The sequence below is a fragment of the Aulonocara sp. 'chitande type north' Nkhata Bay genome, linkage group LG4 (assembly GCF_057382095.1).
Source record: "Aulonocara sp. 'chitande type north' Nkhata Bay isolate Kocher_YH1m ecotype deep benthic linkage group LG4, A_spYH_male_GT1.1, whole genome shotgun sequence".
NCBI classification, from domain to species: Eukaryota; Metazoa; Chordata; class Actinopteri; order Cichliformes; family Cichlidae; genus Aulonocara; species Aulonocara sp. 'chitande type north' Nkhata Bay.
The window spans coordinates 13,471,024-13,490,166 of record NC_141347.1 but is presented as its reverse complement, the minus strand read 5'-3'; the positions used below and the strand labels follow the sequence as shown (position 1 = coordinate 13,490,166).

Genomic DNA, 19,143 nt, shown 5'->3' with positions numbered 1-19,143 from the left:
CATAGACCTGGATCGTGACCTGTTGAGGGAGCATTGGGACTGTGGTGGTGCCTACAGTCAGATGCATTTAAGTTGCATTTAAGATGCATTGTAAATGTAAAACCTGATTTTGGAGAGACGGCCACTGCTCAGTTGCATCACTTTGCAGATGCGAGTGGAAAGGGGTGTGGCGCTGTTACTTACCTGCTGCTGCACACCAGTCACTCACAGATACACAGTTCCTTCATAATGGGAAAGTCCAGTGTGCCTTTAAAACCAGTCACAATCCTACGCATGGAAATGATGCCAGCAGTGGTAGCAGTTTGCGAGGATAAAATGTGGAGGAGGGAGTTGAGACTACCTCTCCTAAACTCAGTATTTTGCACAGACAGCACCGCAGTGTTGAAATATATCAATAATGAGACTTCCAGGTTCCGTGTTTTTGTGGTGAACCAAGTGTCAGAGATCCTCAAGGCTTCTAGTGCCTCCCAGTGGAGGAATGTAAACACAACGCATAACCCTGCAGACTTTGCCTCCAGAGGCATGAAGGCAGAGACCTTTCTACTTGACACTGAATGGATATCTGGTCCTGCATTTTGTTACACAGCCAGAGAACAATTGGCCTGTGAACCCAGAACTTGCAATAACTTTAACATGAAGATCCTGAAGTTAAGGTGTCTGCTGCCATGGATGTCTCACAAGCACATGATGATGATCATCCTCTGACCCTTTTAATCCATTGTGCTTCATTCTGGACTTGTCTCATCAGGGTGATGGGTTGGATTTTGAGGTTCAAGACCTTGCTATTGCACCGCAGGAAGAACAAGACAGACTTCCAGTCTCCATCTGATACAACTCAGTCTGAAGGTGCTCATCATAGGGTTGAGTTCTGCCACGGCTTTCTTTCATTGGGAGAGGTTGAGGATGCTGAGATGCAAATAATCAAGTTCTGTCAGAGGAAAAGATATCCCTAAAGGATATTCCTGCCTCCAAAGAGGAGAGACTTTGAAACGAAGCAGCCACATACATAAGGTGAATCCTGTTCTGGAGGATGATGTGCTGCGGGCTGTCGGACATCTGAGTAGAGCTGTCATGTCAGAAGATTCCAAGCATCCTGTCATAATCGCTAAAGATCTTCACATTTCTTTAAAAAAAATGTATTTATAAGATTTTAAGGTCAAAGATCTTCATATTTCTAATCTAATTCTGAAGCATATTCATAAAGAGGTGGTTCATGGTGAAAAGAACCACATACTCTCAAAGCTGCATCAAAAATACTGGGTTCCTGGTGCCTTATGTCGAGGTGTGTGGCCTGTGGAAGGTTTCATGGAACTGCAGGCCAGCTGCAGCTGGCTGAGTTGCATGAAAGCAGAGTAACCCTTGAGAAATCCCCGTTAAGCTTTGTTGGAGTGGACTATTTTGGTCCATTTGAAGTAAAACGTGGGAGAAGTGTTATGAAGCGGTATGGCGTTATTTTCGCTTGTTTGGCGATTAGAGCCAGGCGTTTTCAGGCAAATACCAAAAATCACTTTTTTCGGATGACAACTACAGATGAAGACATGTTTTTAAATTGTCTTGCTTTCTTACTTTTCCATTAAATATTTATGAAAGCTTCAAACTCACATGAATAATCCACTAAACCAGAGTAGCTGAAAGTCCAGACTGTGAGAGTTTAAGTATAAAACAAAAATGGAATAAAGGCATAACGTAGACATGCAAAGAAACACAAAAATACAAGAAGAGGTTTTTAATTTCACACAGCACAATCAAAAGGCAGCAAACAAAAATCAGATCATAAGAGATGATCAGCTCCTGAGTCCTGAGGCATTGCACTGATTGTTTCCTCTACTCCTGCAGCAATAGTGTTTGTATATATGAAGACATTCAAGCATCAAAAATAAAGATTTTACTTTAAGGTGGCACATCTGCTGATTTTGTGATTTGGTATTTTATTATATCATAAAGCTACTGTGAGCATCAAAGGCACCAATGGCTGCACACAGGACACCCTGGGAAAAAAAACGTGTTTAGAAATAGATCAGAAATCTGTGTTTACCAGCGTTGAATGAAATCCTATAAAAAAGTGACAGCGGAGAAAAAAGCAGATCTGCTCATGGATGCAATAGTAAACATGTAGAAAAAAAAATCATCTGCAGGATGGTAATGGAAAGGACAGATAAAACCGATGGTTGTGGACCTTCATTACCCTGAAAGAATCCCTATCGTGCGCACACAGTCACACACTGATGCTCATGGTTTGAAAAGAATGGGCTGCATCTTGACAAAAGTGAAGTTGTAATACTGTGGCAGGCCCTGGTGACTGATGCTGCTGAATTTGTCCCAAGAGAACGGTGGGAGTCCGTCCTGTGTTGTCGGCCCGTTCACCGCCTCCGCACGGAAATCCCCAGCCAAGTGGAAATCTGTCACCTGCACAGGGAAAAAGACGCCAACAAGAAGAAAGCTGGGTAGAGCTTAAAAGCATCTGAATTCATGAAACCTGTATGACTGCTACTGATGAAAAGGCTATTGTGGCGCTCTGGGAATACCTTAGTGTCATAGCAGCCTCCTGGTAAAGGATCCTCTCCTCGCAGGTCTTTACGGCAACAGATGGACTTGCAGGGGTCACCCTTTGAGTACGGATCCTTCTTATAGTCTGAAAACAAGCAAACCAAAAATATCATGCTTGCTGAAGCTAAAGCTTGAGAATTGAGCTTCAGAATAGCTAAATAAAAAAAGGCCACGTAATTAGACTTGTTCAACTACTTGTTAATGCAAAAATCTAATCAGACAATAAAATACCAGTAACTTGACAACCTAATAAAGTTCAAACTGACCATGGTCTACCAATCTTGTAAGGGCTTCTTCCAGCAGGATAACGCACCATGTCGCAAAGCTCAGATTATCTCAAACTGCCTTTTTGAAAGTGACAATTTACACAAACAAAAAAAAAAGTACTGAAGGGGCCTCCAGTGTCATTTTATCCACTAGATGTGATTTGAATCCAGCAGCTTGTTGAATGTGTGCCTCTAACAAGATGTAACTAATGAAGTGTACTGCAGCCAAAAATCTAGCTTATGAAACAGCAACATACAAAGAGTCAGCAGAATGAGTTAAAACTAAGAAGCCGAGATGGAGCCACACACCATTGAATCTCATGATGTGCTTCAAGGACTCCAGGTCCTTAACGCCACACTGGTCACGGCGAAAGATCTTGGCTCTGGGACAGAGGTCATAGGAGAAGTCCTCTCCGTACTGCTCCCACATTTCTACGTAACCACTCATTGTGTAGATCTTCCGATGGAAAGGAATGTTGTAGGACGGCCAATAACCTGTAAGAAATGGATGTGGTGACGAAATCACAGAAAAGTCTAAAAATGAAATATGATACAAAATACAATTGAATGTAGAAAATGATTAGCTGCCTCTGCGCAGAGTCTGTGTCTGGTCCGAGTACTCCACCAAGCTGGGGATCTGCTCCACCACAGTCAGCGCACCGTCGTCGAGACTGTGACCCAGCTTCACTTTGCTTCTGTCCAACACCATGTACTGATTGTTGTAGGTTCCTGCAAGAGTTACAGGTCGATTTATGGAAGAGAAAAAAGTTTAATAAAGAGGCCTGAGCATGATTTAGCTTTTTCTATCAAAACACAGCACAGTTTCTGTGCTTCGTGTATAAAGATCCATGTACATAAGGCAGACATGCTCACCAGAGTTATACATGGAAAAGGTTTTGGCCCATTCTTCTCCGGTTTTTGCCAAACTGTGAGCCAGCCTGACCCTCTGCCAGGCCAGTAGGCTATTTGGGGTGATTGTGTCAAAAAGGGAGGAGTTGAAGACAACGTTGGTCGTCTGCGTCATCATCAGACCACTTCCCAAGAGGTAGAAGTCATCCAGCGACACCAGGAACCCTGAAGCCACAAACAAGCCACATTACAAACATGAGCTTTATGGATGATCTTCTTCCATAATGATGTTCTTTTTGCATGTGTGCCATGTGTGAAGAGGGCGAGATAACCAAAATTGTTATACAGAGACAGCAGAATGAATGGTTGGCCTTCTGGAGATGGCTGACACTGACTGAATTACGAAGTGGAATCATCAGCAAAACTCTAAAACTTAAGAAGCTGATCTCACCAAATCCATTTAAGACGTCTTTAACTGACCTGGAGGCAGCTACTACAAATGTACTGCATGAATATTAACAGCACAGTACTATTCAATAAACTCAGTGACTTTTACTTTTATTTATGTTTGTTTCAGCATAAATGTTGGTTGTGTTTGTATTTTACTCCATCAGTTTTACATTCTTATAGTTTTAGTGTGTTTTTGCTGTGTATTTTCATCTGTGTTGTACTAGTCTGTGCAGTTACTGATTGTAATGCTGCCTGTCTTGGATAGGACACGTTTTAAAAGATTGTAAAAAATTTTCACTGATGCTCTTGCTTTCTTACATACCAGGGTAGCTGCTAAAGGATAGTTTTCCAGTGGCTGTATGGGGCTCGCTGATGTGAAAGTCCCAGTGTTTGTAAATCCGCATCGAAGCAGCGTACGTGTACCAGCTGGAATGAGCGAACAGGAGGTTCTCGTACCCCGGCAGCATCTAAAGATGATGACAGAAATCAGTAATGAGACAATCGTGCGTCATGTCCAACAGTTATGTAGCTTAACCAACATAATAACATTGGTTTAGTTAGATAATTAACTTAAATTCGATAGTTTCCTTTCAACAAAAGCAACAAAACAGACAAGAAGTCAGAACAGGTGACGTTATAGGACTTTTAAATTTGGCCTGTTATTTAGCACAAACATACATTTGTTAAAGCTGCCGTGCAAAAAACACTTTGAAGTTACAGGTTTTAGAATATGCACCTCTGTGTACAAAACTGTCCCCTGATTTAATTATGTCACTGAAAATTAAACTTAGTTTCTTTAAATATGAAATAAAGATGAATAATGCGTTACTGCACTAATGCACCAGCACATTCGATTACACAGGAAATTTGCTCTTCACTGGTAGTTTCTTGTTCTTCTTATTTTGCACACCTATGAAAATCAGGTTACAGCTGATGTCAGTGAAGCATTACTAATTTGCTGTGAAGTAAATTTGAGGAACTACTCATATACATCAGCTGCTTTTTGTGTTATGTGTATTTTTTTTAATATCTAATAAGAATAAGAGCCTGATCAGGATCGTAGACTGTATATAAAAGATGGCCACTGTAAGCTGTGCGCAGACTTGTGTTTTAGATCCTCGGGTTTGGCATTTTATCGGTTGCCATATTTTTTCCCCCTCAAACTTGACGAGCAAGAGGAGACACCACATCTTCATAAAGTGAACTTATCAACTGCTCGTTTTATGTTGCAGAAATGGAACATTTCGGTTTATTCACCAAGACTTGAAACCACTAAAGATTACAGAATACATGCCCCAAAATGTATTTCGTAACATATTCCATTACGTTACTCAATGAGAGTAACGTATTCTGAATACAACATTGAGTATTTACGGTTGTACGATGTACGATTGCTGTGCGATTTATTACTATTACTGAAGACTATACTCGCCATACCAATACCAACTAGATTTTTAAATCTTAATATAAAATGAGTAACAGTAGGGTGGACATTAGGTAAGGCTGCAAATTTTTGCAGCGATCTCATATAGAAAACTATTCTGCGCATATATAAAACAGGTCCGCGGCTCCAAACCGTAGTAAAGGGACGTCTGGCTAATGCGCTGGGCTCCGTGTCGGGCTCGTAGCCAAAAACTAGCTTTACTTTGTTGTCTGGGTCAACTTTGCTAACGAGAGACAGAGAAAGGCATTCTTTAGGGCTATACCTGTAACACTCTACCTTTTGCCTTCATATTAAATAATTTGTTGAACAATAATTTTAAAAATATTTCATCACGTCATTATGCAAATAGAGGTGACATGGGCCGCGAGATGGAGACACAGGCATTAGAGCCTCTTAATGTGTGTTTTATTTATTTCCACCAGCGTGGAATTACCAAAAATAGAAAGGGCATAGCCTAACATATGAAATGGGAAAAGACCGCCGTGTAATCCCTTTATTTCAACAAAGTAACTGTATTCTGAATACCACCTTTTTAAACAGTAACTGTAACGGAATACAGTTACTCATATTTTGTATTTTAAATACGTAACGCCGGTACATGTATTCCTTTACTCCCCAACACTGTTCATAGAGCAGATGCTTCTTCAAAGTCAGACTTCCTTTTGCAACCAGAAGAAAGAGTGAGTTGATTTTAGGCATCGCTAGCTTCACTTTTGGTCTCTATATCCATCTTTTATATACAGTCTGTGATTAACTTGTGTTTTGACCTCTGACCTTGATGAGTGCAGAGCAGTGACCCATCCCTGGAAGTTTGAAGTCTCTGAGTGAAGGATAGGAGCTGGGGACCAGGGCTGGGATCAGATCCAGCAGGTCTCCCACCGCGTTCAGGAACTGGACGTCAAACAGCGTCAGCGGCTTTGGGAAGGACAACAGATAAACAGCTGGTCATCAAATGCAAACAAACAGTGCTGCTGCTCCTGAAGTGAGACGGCCATTTATCAAAAACAAAACAAAACACGGAATAAAAGCTACAAAATAATTAATTATGAGAAAAGAAAATATTAAAAATAATTCACATCTTACAGCAAATCAAAGTGGATTCTTTAAACAAATAAATTATTTGAATTCATAACTGCTGGTATGTAGTATTACTTTTACTGCCATTAATATCACTATTGGCTCTATAGCATATTCATGAAAATCTTCTTAAGTACTATTACTTCTACTTTTTATATTTAACATGACTTAAGCCTGTGAAACCTGATATAAAATTATTGGTTGATGCTTCTGCATTTCAGAGTGCAGATTTATTTGATAGCATTTTTTTTAAACATTCTTGTGTTTTGTTGCGTTTTTGTGGGACAAAAATCCAGCCAAACGGCTATCCTACCTTCTTCCCTTGCTTCTCGGCCCACGCTGCCACTCCTGCCTGCAATCCGTCCAGCTGAGCCATGATGAAGCCGGCGTGTTTCCACAGAGGATCGGAGCTCTTGTTCACCTGCTGTCTGACCCATGAGTCCTGCTCCCTAAACGTACAAGAATCATATTTAGACTGAAATTTAACTAAATGGATAAATGCTACTTTACAAAACCCCACTGTAATACTGCATCAGTAGAAAAACCTGATCAAAAATGTTCTTAACTCTGCAACATGGTCTTTTTTTCCCGCCCATCCCATTTGGTTCTTTAGCCGTCAGAATTACTGTCTGAAGGCCAAGAAAGATCCCCAACAGATTTACTTTGCCAAGTGGGTCATCACAGGCTTGCTGTATTAGTCCATTTTAATGACCTTCGTTATTATTATTCATTATTTTATTTTCAGTTTTACAGATGGGACAAACATGACTGGGGGATAGGAAAGGGAGAAAGAAAGAGAGGGAGTGAGCGAGGGAGGGAACGAAAAACAGAGGTGAAGAGGGACAGTGAGAAAGGGCACTTAAAAAAATCATCTGGATCACCTGTTGAGAGAAGGAAAAAAAATGAGAAAAAAAGAAAGTAAAAAAGAGAGCAATATAATAAGTACGACACCGTCGCAATAATCTGGCTAAGTGTAAGTAACCGTAAATACTCAATGTTGAATGTTATTGTGGAGCACGCAAGACTGTGCTTTTGCCAAGAAAGGTGTAGTTTGTGTTTGTGAACACCCGTGTGTACACCTGTCCGCGACCTGTGTGGATGGGCACACTTGTATTCAAAAGGTTTCTCCATTAAACGATCTGCTAGAGGGTGTGGGGAGCCATACCCCCGTCCCCCAGGGCATGAAGGACATCCAGGAGCAGAAGCCAGAGGGGGCTGCAGTGACATGTCCGTGGGCTCTGCCAGCAGCCAGCTGTACCAGAGTGGACCGAGCCCACGGAGCCATCCCTGCATCCACCAAGGCCAGGGGGCCCAGGCCCATCCGGACCAGGGCCCACAGAACCCGCAGCAGCCCACCCGACCCATCATCATCTCCCAAACTACGCAAGACAATAGACACGCAGGTTAAGTTCGTTCTCCACCACTCCTATATTTCTCCCCCGCCTCTTGACCACACCTCTGTTGTGGTCAAGAGTGGCTGAATGCCAACGCTGAGAGTGCTTAAATGTTTGGTTGAACTTTTTTCAGAAGAGGATATTGAAGATGACAGATTGTGAAGTAGATGTGACATTTCTGCTGCTCGGGTTGTAACTCTGAAAGGAAAAGGGAACAGACTCACTCCATAAATTTCTGAACTGGGTCGAGCATCTTTGGGTCGGTGATCAGCTGCGGGTACATGTTGGTGTAGTGGTCCATCATCTGCCTCGGGAAGAAAAGGAAGAATGAGTACAAGTATAAGAATGAATACAAAATGCCCAGACTCAGAATTTGAGTGAAAGAAATAAGATTATAATAAGAACTGACAGCACTTACTGGGCAGTCAGGAAGCCTTCGAGGTAGCCAGCCAGGAAGAAAGTGATCTCATCCGTTTCAGGAGTCTCTCCATACCCTGCTCGGATCTCAAGGACGCTCCAGCCTGTACTGGATAGGGTGTCATTCAGGAACCCGTAAGCATCCCCCTCGACCTCCATCACCCCCTCCTTTAACTTGACAAGCTTGTGATCAGGGTCCCAGTACACAGTGGCTGCTGTCAGCTCTGAGAACACATCAACACAATGAAAATATAAACAAAAAGGGAGGCACAGATCCCAGCTCCTTTACTTATGGATTTTTTCCTTCTATATTGTTCTGATGAATTAATGGGTGCAAACAAAAATGAAAGTTTAATACCGACCAAAGGATCACTGTATCACCTCACACCCTGGACACTCCCTGTTTGTACTGTGTGCCCGAGGGCAACAGTTCAGAGCAATTAGTTTAAGGACAAATAGAGTCGAACACAGCTTTTACCCAACCGCAATAACATGTCTGAATGCTGCTACTAAAAAATGTCCATCACGCCATTCTTGAAATGATCTATGCACTGACTGAAGCATGTGTGTGGGAATGTTTGCTCATACTATTCTTATTAGCACTTTATTTATTTTATTTAGTGATTTAATTAAATGTTATTGTTTAATTTAGATTTTTATATTTCTATGGATGATGCACTGATCGGATACCACTTTTATTTTGGATGTACCTGCGACAATGACAATAAAGACATTCTGATTCTGATTCTTCAGATCCTTAAACAATCACCAGTGACTTCTCATGTACTTGTCCTACTTACTGTCAGCAGAGGCGAAGGTCGCAGCCACGATGAATAAAAGACAGGCATGTAACCAATTTAGTGGAGACATGTCTGCGAGAATGGAGCTGAAAACTAAAACTGCTGCGGGACATAGAAATGGTTCGAACAGAAGTGGCACGGGTAAAGAGGAAATCTGTCTTTTCTATGCAAGGAAAGTCCAAAGGTGACGCGAGCTCAGTTTTCTGATTGGCTGCGGCCAGGAGCGGAAAAGGGGAACAGTACGTGAAAACACTTCGAGACAAGCTGCTGGAACAACTAAGATAGTTGGTAAACAAGAGTACATGGTTTTCAGTTTTGAGACAAGAAAAGAAAGAAAATAACCTTCCACCCCAGATGGGACTCGAACCCACAATCCCTGGCTTAGGAGGCCAGTGCCTTATCCATTAGGCCACTGGGGCTGTATGGCTTTGTGACTCTCACAGGAAACTCTTTAGAGATTATAACAATCACCCTGCGACGATTTCATATCGTAGGTACCAGAGCCTGAGTCCGGAGCCGTGTGTGGGCTTTTCGAAGGTTTAGTTCAGAGTTACATGACGCGTCTACAGCGAAGGGAATTCTTTCTGCGCAGCTGGCATGTTTCCGTTCCGTTTTACAACTGAAAGCAAAAGCCCCATATTCATGGAGGCTTCGAGATTACATTCTTATAATTAACACACAACCCTCCTTTATATTTGGATTTACTTTATTTGATATATTACAATGTCACGGACAGTGCATCTGCGCAATTCATGTGGCACAGACCCTATCGAGGTAAAAGAAAGTTAAAATAGAAAATAAACTGACAGCATATTCATTAAAATGATCATATATTTAGTCAAGTTCCGAAAAGTCATTATGACGTAGTACGAAGCAACCAACCAAGAAAATTAAGAAACATAAACAATGAGTCCCTTTCTTTGCATTCAGAGAAACAAAAAGAAACATTTAAGAGCTGATGCGACACTGCCCCCTAGTGATAGGTTTTGGAACAGTTTAATAAACTATCAGATTAACTTTTCCTTAATAAATTTTCAGATATAATTTGATAAACACAATAAATAAAACAGTAAGTAAAAGAGCTTTTACACCTTTTTTATACACAGTTCTAGTGTTTTTTCTTAAATTCCTTTTTACAACACGGTGAAGCTGTGCATCCATTTAGTTTCTTCATCATACTGTGAGGGCACAGCTGGAATGCAAATGTAGTGAGGGGAATGTGAACACTCCACCTGAAGCATGCTGCCCGAGAAGATAAAACAGACACCTTAGACAAAGAAAAAAAAAGAACCTCGGTCAGACAACTTAAAATGTGCAAAGATGGAGGAAAAAGGCTGAATGTAACAAACACCCTGACATTTTGTAAAACTATCCAGTGGTTTGTTGCACTGAGAATTTCTCTCTGCAGTGACAAACATTTAGAGTGTGATATCATTTCAAGCAGGTAAACAAATAAACGTCAAAGATGCAGCAGGTTCTGCAGCAAAGAAAATAAATATTATCCACACTGAAACAGCTCAGACCCAGTACACTTCACTGTACAGAGAGCAAAGGCACACCTCATATGCTTACAGATCCCAGTCTGAAACATTAAAACCCAAACACATCACTCACAACAAAATAAAGCTTCATTCAGTTGATTGTGTCTCTCACACTCCTTCAGTGATGACCTTATGAGACACCATAAATGATTTTCTTTAAGTGAAAATTTGCAAATGTAAATAATATCATAAAGTAACCGTAAAGCTATAGAATTTTTAACAATCCACAGAAACAACTGTAAAAACGCCCACATACAGTATCATAGCAGCATTTCTAATCAGTATTCCTCTCTGTGTGAACAGTGTTAACCGCTCCTGCAGCTGCTTTCTGCTGCAAGGATCCCTGCCTGCTGAGTGTGTAGACATTAAATGTAACTGATGGTAAACACAAACGCATGCGGGCTTTCTCATTCGTCATCGATCAGCTTCTCCGCTCCGTTTTCTGCTTGTCTGCCAGCACTGCTTCCTCCTCCCTCTCCGCCTCCCTCTTCCTCCTCGTCTTCGTCTGTGTAGGAGAACGGCTGGCTGCTGTAGTTGATCATTGTGCGGGAGAGGTCCACCTCGATGGGGAACACATCTGCCTCCTTCAGGACGGCGTAGCAGTCATTGTAGTAATGTGACATTCCCGACACGAAGCGCTGCAGCTGGAACACGATGTCCTGAACTGGAGACGGGGAAGAAAGAAAACAAAAGCAACATGTTGAAGCTACTAAATCCTCAGCATCTGTTTACAGGCCACGGAGGACAGAGGAGGGAATAGCTAAAGGTGAAAAACAGCAAGAACAGACCGTGTTTCTGATCCAGCAGCTCTATCTTCTCCAGGACGTCTTTCCTCATTTTGGCAAAGCGGGCGCGGGCTTCCTGCCGACACCGAAGCACCAAACGGTACTCATAGTTACCAGTGCTGACGCGGTACAGAGGCTCCCCCATGGCCTGTGAGAAGGAAAATAGGATTTACTGGTTCATATCAAACATGTTTTCAGCTGCGGAAATCCGAGGAAAGCTTATAGCCAGTTCTTCCCCAGAGTGCTTATGGGAAAATGAGAGAAAAAAAAAACTTGCACTTGCTAAGTCTGCATCAGTGTGGTGAAATAAAGTTTGACTGTGAGCATGAAGGATATAGAGGCGGTCATGCTGAGATGGTAAATATCTACACCTTTTAAAAAGAACACCTGTTATCACCGAGTCTGACTCTAATCTAACACCTGTGTACAAAACAGAACATGATTAAACGCAGTCATCTCAAGCAGCTTCATACTTCAAGGTACCATCCCTATAACTAGAGAGAGGAACATAATGATCTCATGATAATTAAAGATGGGCATCTATAGTTAGTCTGCAGATACAAATGTGATGTTCCATCTTCTTACAGTCAGTTTTTCTAATGTTTTCATCTTTCTGCTTTAGAACGTTCAAAAAGTAGCAGGTTTCGGTTACATTTTTCCTGGGGTCAAATTTTTCCTCATAGAAGAATAATCTGACACACTGAACAGGAAGAAATGTTGCAATCAAAATGTCACTTTTACATCAACTGTCAATATCATACTGATATAATTAAATCAGTAAAAATTGTGACTCACGATGCTGCTGTATTCTTCATCATCCATTTCCTTCACCTTCAAGCAGTACGACTGAAAGACACAAAAAACCCGTCCTGTTATTCAACCTACAGGCTGACAGTGAATTTCAGTAAACAGAGTGACAGCACCGCAGGTCTCACCAGATATTCAAACTTCACATCCAGGTACTTGCGGATGGTGAGCTTGGTGTCTGGTATGGCCTTATTAAGGTACGTGTTCAGATCATGGAGCATCTGCACAACGAGAGACACTTTAAAATCTAACATCCACTGGAAAACTGACATCTTACATAATAAATTTCACTCTGACAGATTTAAGGAACACAATATAAAGTATACACAGACAGAATTTTCCAAAGCTTTCTTTAAAATGAATGTTTTTAACTGATGTGTGCACTTTTAGTACAATGAATGACTCAAAGCATAAATTAAATCTGTGCTTACAGGTTTGATGGTCTTTAGAAGCTGAATGCCGTATTTCTCAATGTTGCGGTGAGCATCAGCAAACTTCACAAAAGCCTCGCTGGCAGCAGCCTGGGGCTCTCGTACCCCGATGACAGAAAACACATCTCCAAATGCTGCAAAGGGACAAAACCAGAAACCGCTCAGATATAGCTACGAGCAAAGATCTGCTAAAGTTAGAAAACAAAAAGTAATAAATACAACTCCACCAGCAAGCAGACATTGTATGAAAACATGACATTTTTCTTCATTTTATGGTCACGTTTCAACTAAAAGCTCCACCAGGTTTTAGCCTTCATTGGGGAAAAAAAACAAAACAAAAAAAACAACAGCAAACTTTCGCTTGGGGGTGAGAGTGGATTATTCCACTGGTGTAATACTGTTTTTCTCGTTTGTGATTTTGGATATAGTGACTGACCTCTGTGGGTTTGAGAAAGCTCAAAAAACGCCCTCAGTAGTCTTTTCGTGTGCTCCATAAGCCCTGCAACGCAAACAGAGAACAACAGCGTCTCTGTGGATTAAAAGCTCTCTCATATCTGTGATTATGGAGTTTTCACATTACATGATTAACATGTTTAGGTAAAGAATCTTATCATTCTTTACCTTTGTACAGCTCTGCCGTTTTCTCCAGCTCTTCCAGTCTTTTGACAAGTCCATCTGTAAAGAAGAATAAGTTAAATCTAAGTAGATATGAACAAACCTGCAGTTACCATCTTAGCAGTCTTACCATTGCATAGAATAGCTCGACTGAGTCCAAGAGCATCCGCTGTTCCTGAGCTCAAATTCTCTACGAGTCGATGTTTGACTTTTTTCAGCACTGAAACATAGAAAATATCAATGTTTAACACAAACTAACGCAGCAGTGAAAACGATTTGTTGAGATTCTGCAAGAATGCAGTACACAGCACTGCAGTGCACGCTTCAAAAGAAAGTAACATAAATATAAATACCTATGTCCAGAGACTTCCCCTGTTTTGGGTCAGCCTGCAGCTTATTGTAGTGGATCACTGCCTCTCCCTGTGAAAATAGGATCAACAGTTAAATGAACCAAATAAATAAATAAATATAGGATGGTGAGAGGAAGAGCATCTATTGTAGCAGTGCTAAATATAAGAAATAGAACTGTTTTAGCTTTTGTTGAGATTATGCAAGAATGCAGTACAAAGCACTGCTATGCATGCTTCAAAGAAAGTTACATTTCACCTTAGTAGATAAGTTAAAATTAATAATGTGCAACATTCATGGTGCTAAGTGTGAAATGTATTTTCAGTGACGGGCAGCAGCAACACCACCTAATCCTTTTAATCCCACACTGAACCCCATCTTTATCCCACCACGCAGGAAGTCATGGAATTTTTTGGGTTGTGAACAAAAGATGCCAAAAACAACAGCGCCACTATTCACCGGTGATGGTACGCCACATGCTACGGGCTATTGTCCCGACCTCTTCAGCACAGCTTAGCAAACCAGTGAAGTCACTCCTACAGTGTCCTGTCTACAGTGGGAAGGTGGGCTCATATATCACTAACTGTTGGACTGTGCTGGACATAAAAAAGTGAGTCATCTTTTAACTATTTTCAAAATTTCTTTTAAATGACACACAGTGTTTCTGTGGTTTGGTTCTTTTTTTCTTCATTATGGGGCACTGGTCATCAGAGGTGAGGGTGAGTATGAAGAGTCGCTGTCTTTAGGTTTAAAAGATTAAAAACAAGAGTTTAATAATAGGGCTCATGTTAACATCATTATTTCAACAGGGCTGTCATAAGATTTTCACAGCAATGACACTATTATTGTATTCAAAATAATCCATGGAAATAATCAACACATCACGACTACCAAAAATCTGAAAAGGCTAATAAAGCTATCAGTCAAATGCATCTTTTTCTTTAGTGTGTATGGAGATGGTGAGAGTTTTTGTAGCTACAGATGCAAAAATGACTGTACTATTATTCTAAACTGTGTGCATTTTTGTCACACTGTAATGTTAAATAGCAGTTATGGTCAATAGTGTAATGCTGAGTTTTTAATAAACACTTTCAGAGTCGGTGTACCTGCACAGCTTGAATCATCTTGGCCACCTCCACCTTAGTTTTGCCCTTGACTGCTTTCCCGTTCACACCTGTGATTTCATCACCTGCTGCCAGCGTCCCATCCAAAGCTGCTGGTGTGTTATCAAACACCTGCAAAGCAACAGCAACCGCATTTAAAAAGTACCGTGACAAAGTACAGTTATTTTTCCTGAATAAGAGGCGATAAGCTGCATTTAATGACCCGTATGCTAAACAGCAGCAAACTGAGACAGATACAGTCTTATAACATTTAAAGCATGATGGAAACTTCTGGTGATCGATGACATGTTAATAAATAAAGTCATAATAAATTATTCTGTGTGCACCTGAACAATGTAGAGGCAAGGGCAGTACTGAGCCCCACCACCAATGCTGATGCCTATAAGATTATTAGCATCTTTCTTCAGAGTCACAGTCCCAGGCACTGTTGGTATCCCCCTGTTAAGACAGAGAAAAAAACCCACACTAATTGAGCTTTGAAGCATTTTGTTCATCTTATTCTGGGACATTCTGTAATGAGGGAACTATATCACAGTTTATATCAAGGCATTCACCTTATCAGTTACTGTTTTAGATGTTTAATAATGATTTATGTTTATAATGTATGAAAAGCATATGTGATTCGGCGGGGTGGGTAGAGAAAGCTCATTAATGACTCACAGTTTGTCCTCCTCCAATTCATAGTCCATATCTGTGAACATTGCAGGACAGCGTCACTCCTGTCCCTGTGAAACCTGCGAGAGAGTACAATAAAACAGAAATCAAAGGTTTTAACTGGATCTAGTGATCAGAAACCAAAGAAACGCTCATTAAAAGAGTGAGAATCAGAACACGTTTAAGAGTTTGAGCTACCGGTGAATTTAAAAGTAGTTTATAGTCAGATGGACTATCGGAAAATCACCAAAATTGGCAGCTTTGCTTTCCTGATGCGGCAAATCTAATCGCTGTGGAGTCAGTGAGGAAACGCTGGAGCAGAGCAAACAGCTGGTAACCCGCAGTGCATGCTAACATCCTAACAACAACCATTTAAATACGTTTTAATTAATGTAACTGTTGCACTTAATATATCTGCATGCACACACAAACCAGTCACTGTTAGATTTCATTGCAGTGACCGAGGTCAGTAAGGAACTTGGATTATTAGCTGCTAGCCTGTAGGCTAATAGCAGCTGCATTTAGCTAATGTTGTCCCCTGAAACGTCAGCAGGCCATTAACAATTTACCTTTCTTAGACGTCGCACAGAGTCGTCATAAAGATATTATTCAGTGTGCATAAAATCAAAATATTTTTTTTTGAATCGCCCTTTTTATTCGCAATTATCTCAACTTCTCGATCTAAAGACAGCTTCTATTTACTTTATTTTGTCACTTCCGGCAGGGTGACGGAAGTTGTTGTTAAAACGTATTACAAAAGGAAGGACTGGATAATCATTTTCTAGTTTTTTCTTACAGTCTATAATTCTATATTCCTCAGTGTAAATGATACAGATTATTTATTTTAAACTTCTCATCAGCTCATATGAAAACACTGTAATTGTATTTTAGCAGATTTAATCAAAGTCCTTCCAGGATTCGCTTGTTTCTAATTTAGACTACGCGTTTTACTGCCATCCAGTGGTTAGAGTGTCAACCTGCCCCTGCATGAAATTTGTCAAATATAATATTATTACAGATTTGTTTTGATGGAAAAAGTGATGTACATTTCACAATGATCTTGTTTGTAGATCATTTTAAATGTCAAGCATACAAAAACAATTGTTGCGAAATAGACTTATTGCATGGGTATGGTACACTATATAGATTATTTTATTCTAGAGTCATCTGCAGTATATTGAAGGCCCTCATTAATATGCAAAATTAATACCAATGAAAAATACAAAAATCACACTAATTTGTTCATATACTAATTTGCTGTTGCAGGTGATTAAACAGAGTGGTGCTTGTACTGAATATAGTATGATGTTGAATGAGTCAGTGTCAAAAGAGAATCTTACTAAAACTCATGTCTTGCATCAGAAATAAACTAGAATTCACAGTTATCCCATTTACCTTTTTTTCTCCCGGCACGGTAGACTGTACCTCTGCTGACACTCCATCATCCAGGACTGTTCACCAGCAACCAGTATGAGTATGGTAAGCTTAGGTTTGTGTATGCCACTACATGTCAACAAATTAACTACATTTTACCCTTTAATAAATTATTTGCAAAACTGAAAATGCAAAGTTATTTCATTCTCAAGACTTCTTCAGATTATATTCTAACCATGTGTTCAGGAACTCGAACTGAAGAATGTGGATTTGAGAGCCGGAGATGAGCTGAAAATAAAAGGGGTAATTCTGCATGATGCAGAGAGGTAAGCTAACAAAACTCATAACATTTATTTTTTCAGTACAGTAACCATATAAACTGAATGAAAGCTACATATGCTGTTAATCCTGCAGTAGGAAAATCCAATCTAGCACAAAGTGGACTTTTACAAATTATATTATATCTTGTATCCACTGTGTGATCATGTGTTTAAAGCTCTGCAAGCCATTGATATTAAAACCTAGTTTGTACAACCTCTGATCAACAGATTCCAGATCGATCTTGGCTGTGATGCAGATGACCTGGCACTGCACTTCAATCCTCGTTTCCATGATGACACTGATGGTGCTGTGCTGGTGTGCAACTCAAAGATTGCTGGTTGCTGGGGCGATGAAAAACGGGAAATTCACAACCCCCTACAGAGGGGTGCTGATGTCAAGGTGAGGGAATGTGATCGAAGTAATTGATGATGTACTGAGTGTCTGAGTATTATAAATATCACAAGAAGGTTTTTGATTAGATCAAATGGATGTTTGGTTTACCCACATAAAACACAAAAAACACACCAATACTCTTGCAGATATTAAGCTGGGGGATGAAGGTTGGGTTGGAATTGATTGTGTTTTGGAAAAAATGTTTTCTTATGAATTTTTCTTCTGTTTCAGATTGTGTTGAAACTGGCTGAAGACACGTTTGAAGTGGAACTTCCTGATGGACAGGAAGTCCAGTTTCCAAATCGTGTTGGTATGGGTACCATCAGCTACATCAGAGTCACAGGAGACTTTAAACTGAAATCCTTCAAGATCTGCTAAGAGATACAACTGTAAACAGATGCTGTGTTTAACACTTTAGTTATAGATGAGGTTTGACTGTCTGAATGTTATTCTTACAATAACAGTCAGTTATTGACTGAAGAATCATTAAGAGATAAAGAGAAATTAATACATTTAAGTGGATTAAAATGTCCTGTTGTGCAAAATGATATAAAATGTTTACAGTCAAATAATCATGTTTTGTCATCTTTAAGGTTTTGCAGCCTCTCACAAACACAGTATATGTCGAGGCATGAAAGAGTAAAAGTATGATGACGCGGAACAATAAGAGAAAATGCAAATATATTAGTTCTTTGCTAAATCCGGTAACTGATTATTTATAGTCATGTAAACATGTAGATAAAACATGCAGAGAAAAATGGCTCCAAATGATACAAAATGCATGTGGGGCACGAGGGTTCCTGGTTAACACTTTTCTATGTGGAGTTTGTATGTAGTCCTTGTGCCTCCATAGGTTTCCAACTTCTTTTGAAATGCATGTTAGGTTAATTGGTGGGCCTTTTAAGTTCCAAACTAAAAAGTAGTCCTGGAGTTGGCCACCCCTGAAATATATCAAATATCAGTCAAATAAATAAAGCCATCTAGCATTGGAATCCTGCTGAATTATGTTGTGGAAATTAAAAAAAAAACCCTGCAAACACCTCAGTGAGCATGATTTGAAGTGAGTTTAATAACATATTGCAATATGGAGAGACTCTGGTCAATCACCTAAGCAATCTTTGAAAATGGGCGCGGTTGCTCATGTCTTATGTGCTTTGACCAAACTCAGAGACAAAGAAAATTCCTCAACACATCAGGTGAGTCTACAGGGAGTGCAGAATTATTAGGCAAATGAGTATTTTGTCCACATCATCCTCTTCATGCATGTTGTCTTACTCCAAGCTGTATAGGCTCAAAAGCCTACTACCAATTAAGCATATTAGGTGATGTGCATCTCTGTAATGAGAAGGGGTGTGGTCTAATGACATCAACACCCTATATCAGGTGTGCATAATTATTAGGCAACGTCCTTTCCTTTGGCAAAATGGGTCAAAAGAAGGACTTGACAGGCTCAGAAAAGTCAAAAATAGTGGGATATCTTGCAGAGGGATGCAGCAGTCTCAAAAT

General features: G+C 40.3%; 3 protein-coding genes and 1 non-coding gene across 5 annotated transcripts; 1 reads left to right on the top strand and 3 right to left on the bottom strand.

Annotated features, from left to right (window-relative positions):
- Nucleotides 1-1,711: 1,711 nt before the first annotated feature.
- On the bottom strand, nt 1,712-9,395 carry LOC147332143 (lysosomal leucine aminopeptidase-like). The gene is made up of 11 exons (XM_086288560.1): nt 9,245-9,395; nt 8,446-8,668; nt 8,252-8,335; nt 6,947-7,082; nt 6,331-6,471; nt 4,435-4,579; nt 3,687-3,887; nt 3,402-3,542; nt 3,123-3,308; nt 2,526-2,632; nt 1,712-2,406 (listed from the first exon to the last, which is right to left on the bottom strand). Exons 1-11 carry the CDS (start codon nt 9,312-9,314, stop codon nt 2,230-2,232), a joined length of 1,611 nt encoding a protein of 536 aa, XP_086144686.1. The 5' UTR covers nt 9,315-9,395; the 3' UTR covers nt 1,712-2,229.
- Nucleotides 9,396-9,590: 195 nt separating this feature from the next.
- trnar-ccu (transfer RNA arginine (anticodon CCU)) lies at nt 9,591-9,663 on the bottom strand. Its single transcript has one exon. It is a non-coding gene; the product is annotated as a tRNA-Arg (tRNA).
- Nucleotides 9,664-9,938: 275 nt separating this feature from the next.
- On the bottom strand, nt 9,939-16,283 carry pick1 (protein interacting with prkca 1). Its single transcript, XM_086288561.1, has 13 exons — nt 16,119-16,283; nt 15,556-15,629; nt 15,222-15,333; nt 14,878-15,006; nt 13,777-13,843; nt 13,554-13,643; nt 13,430-13,483; nt 13,245-13,307; nt 12,809-12,942; nt 12,506-12,598; nt 12,366-12,416; nt 11,574-11,718; nt 9,939-11,449 (listed from the first exon to the last, which is right to left on the bottom strand). Exons 2-13 carry the CDS (start codon nt 15,594-15,596, stop codon nt 11,193-11,195), a joined length of 1,236 nt encoding a protein of 411 aa, XP_086144687.1. The 5' UTR covers nt 15,597-15,629; nt 16,119-16,283; the 3' UTR covers nt 9,939-11,192.
- On the top strand, nt 14,248-18,318 carry LOC147332140 (galectin-2-like). 2 transcript variants are annotated; one of them, XM_086288562.1, is made up of 5 exons: nt 14,248-14,381; nt 16,968-17,028; nt 17,170-17,249; nt 17,472-17,643; nt 17,869-18,317. In XM_086288562.1, the coding sequence occupies exons 2-5, from the start codon at nt 17,020-17,022 to the stop codon at nt 18,013-18,015; spliced, it is 408 nt and encodes a 135-aa protein (XP_086144688.1). In that variant the 5' UTR covers nt 14,248-14,381; nt 16,968-17,019; the 3' UTR covers nt 18,016-18,317. The 2 variants fall into 2 exon arrangements, with proteins under 2 accessions (XP_086144688.1, XP_086144689.1); XM_086288563.1 differs by lacking the exon at nt 14,248-14,381 and adding an exon at nt 15,611-15,882 and having other exon boundaries at nt 17,869-18,318.
- The last annotated feature ends 825 nt before the right edge of the window (nt 18,319-19,143 follow it).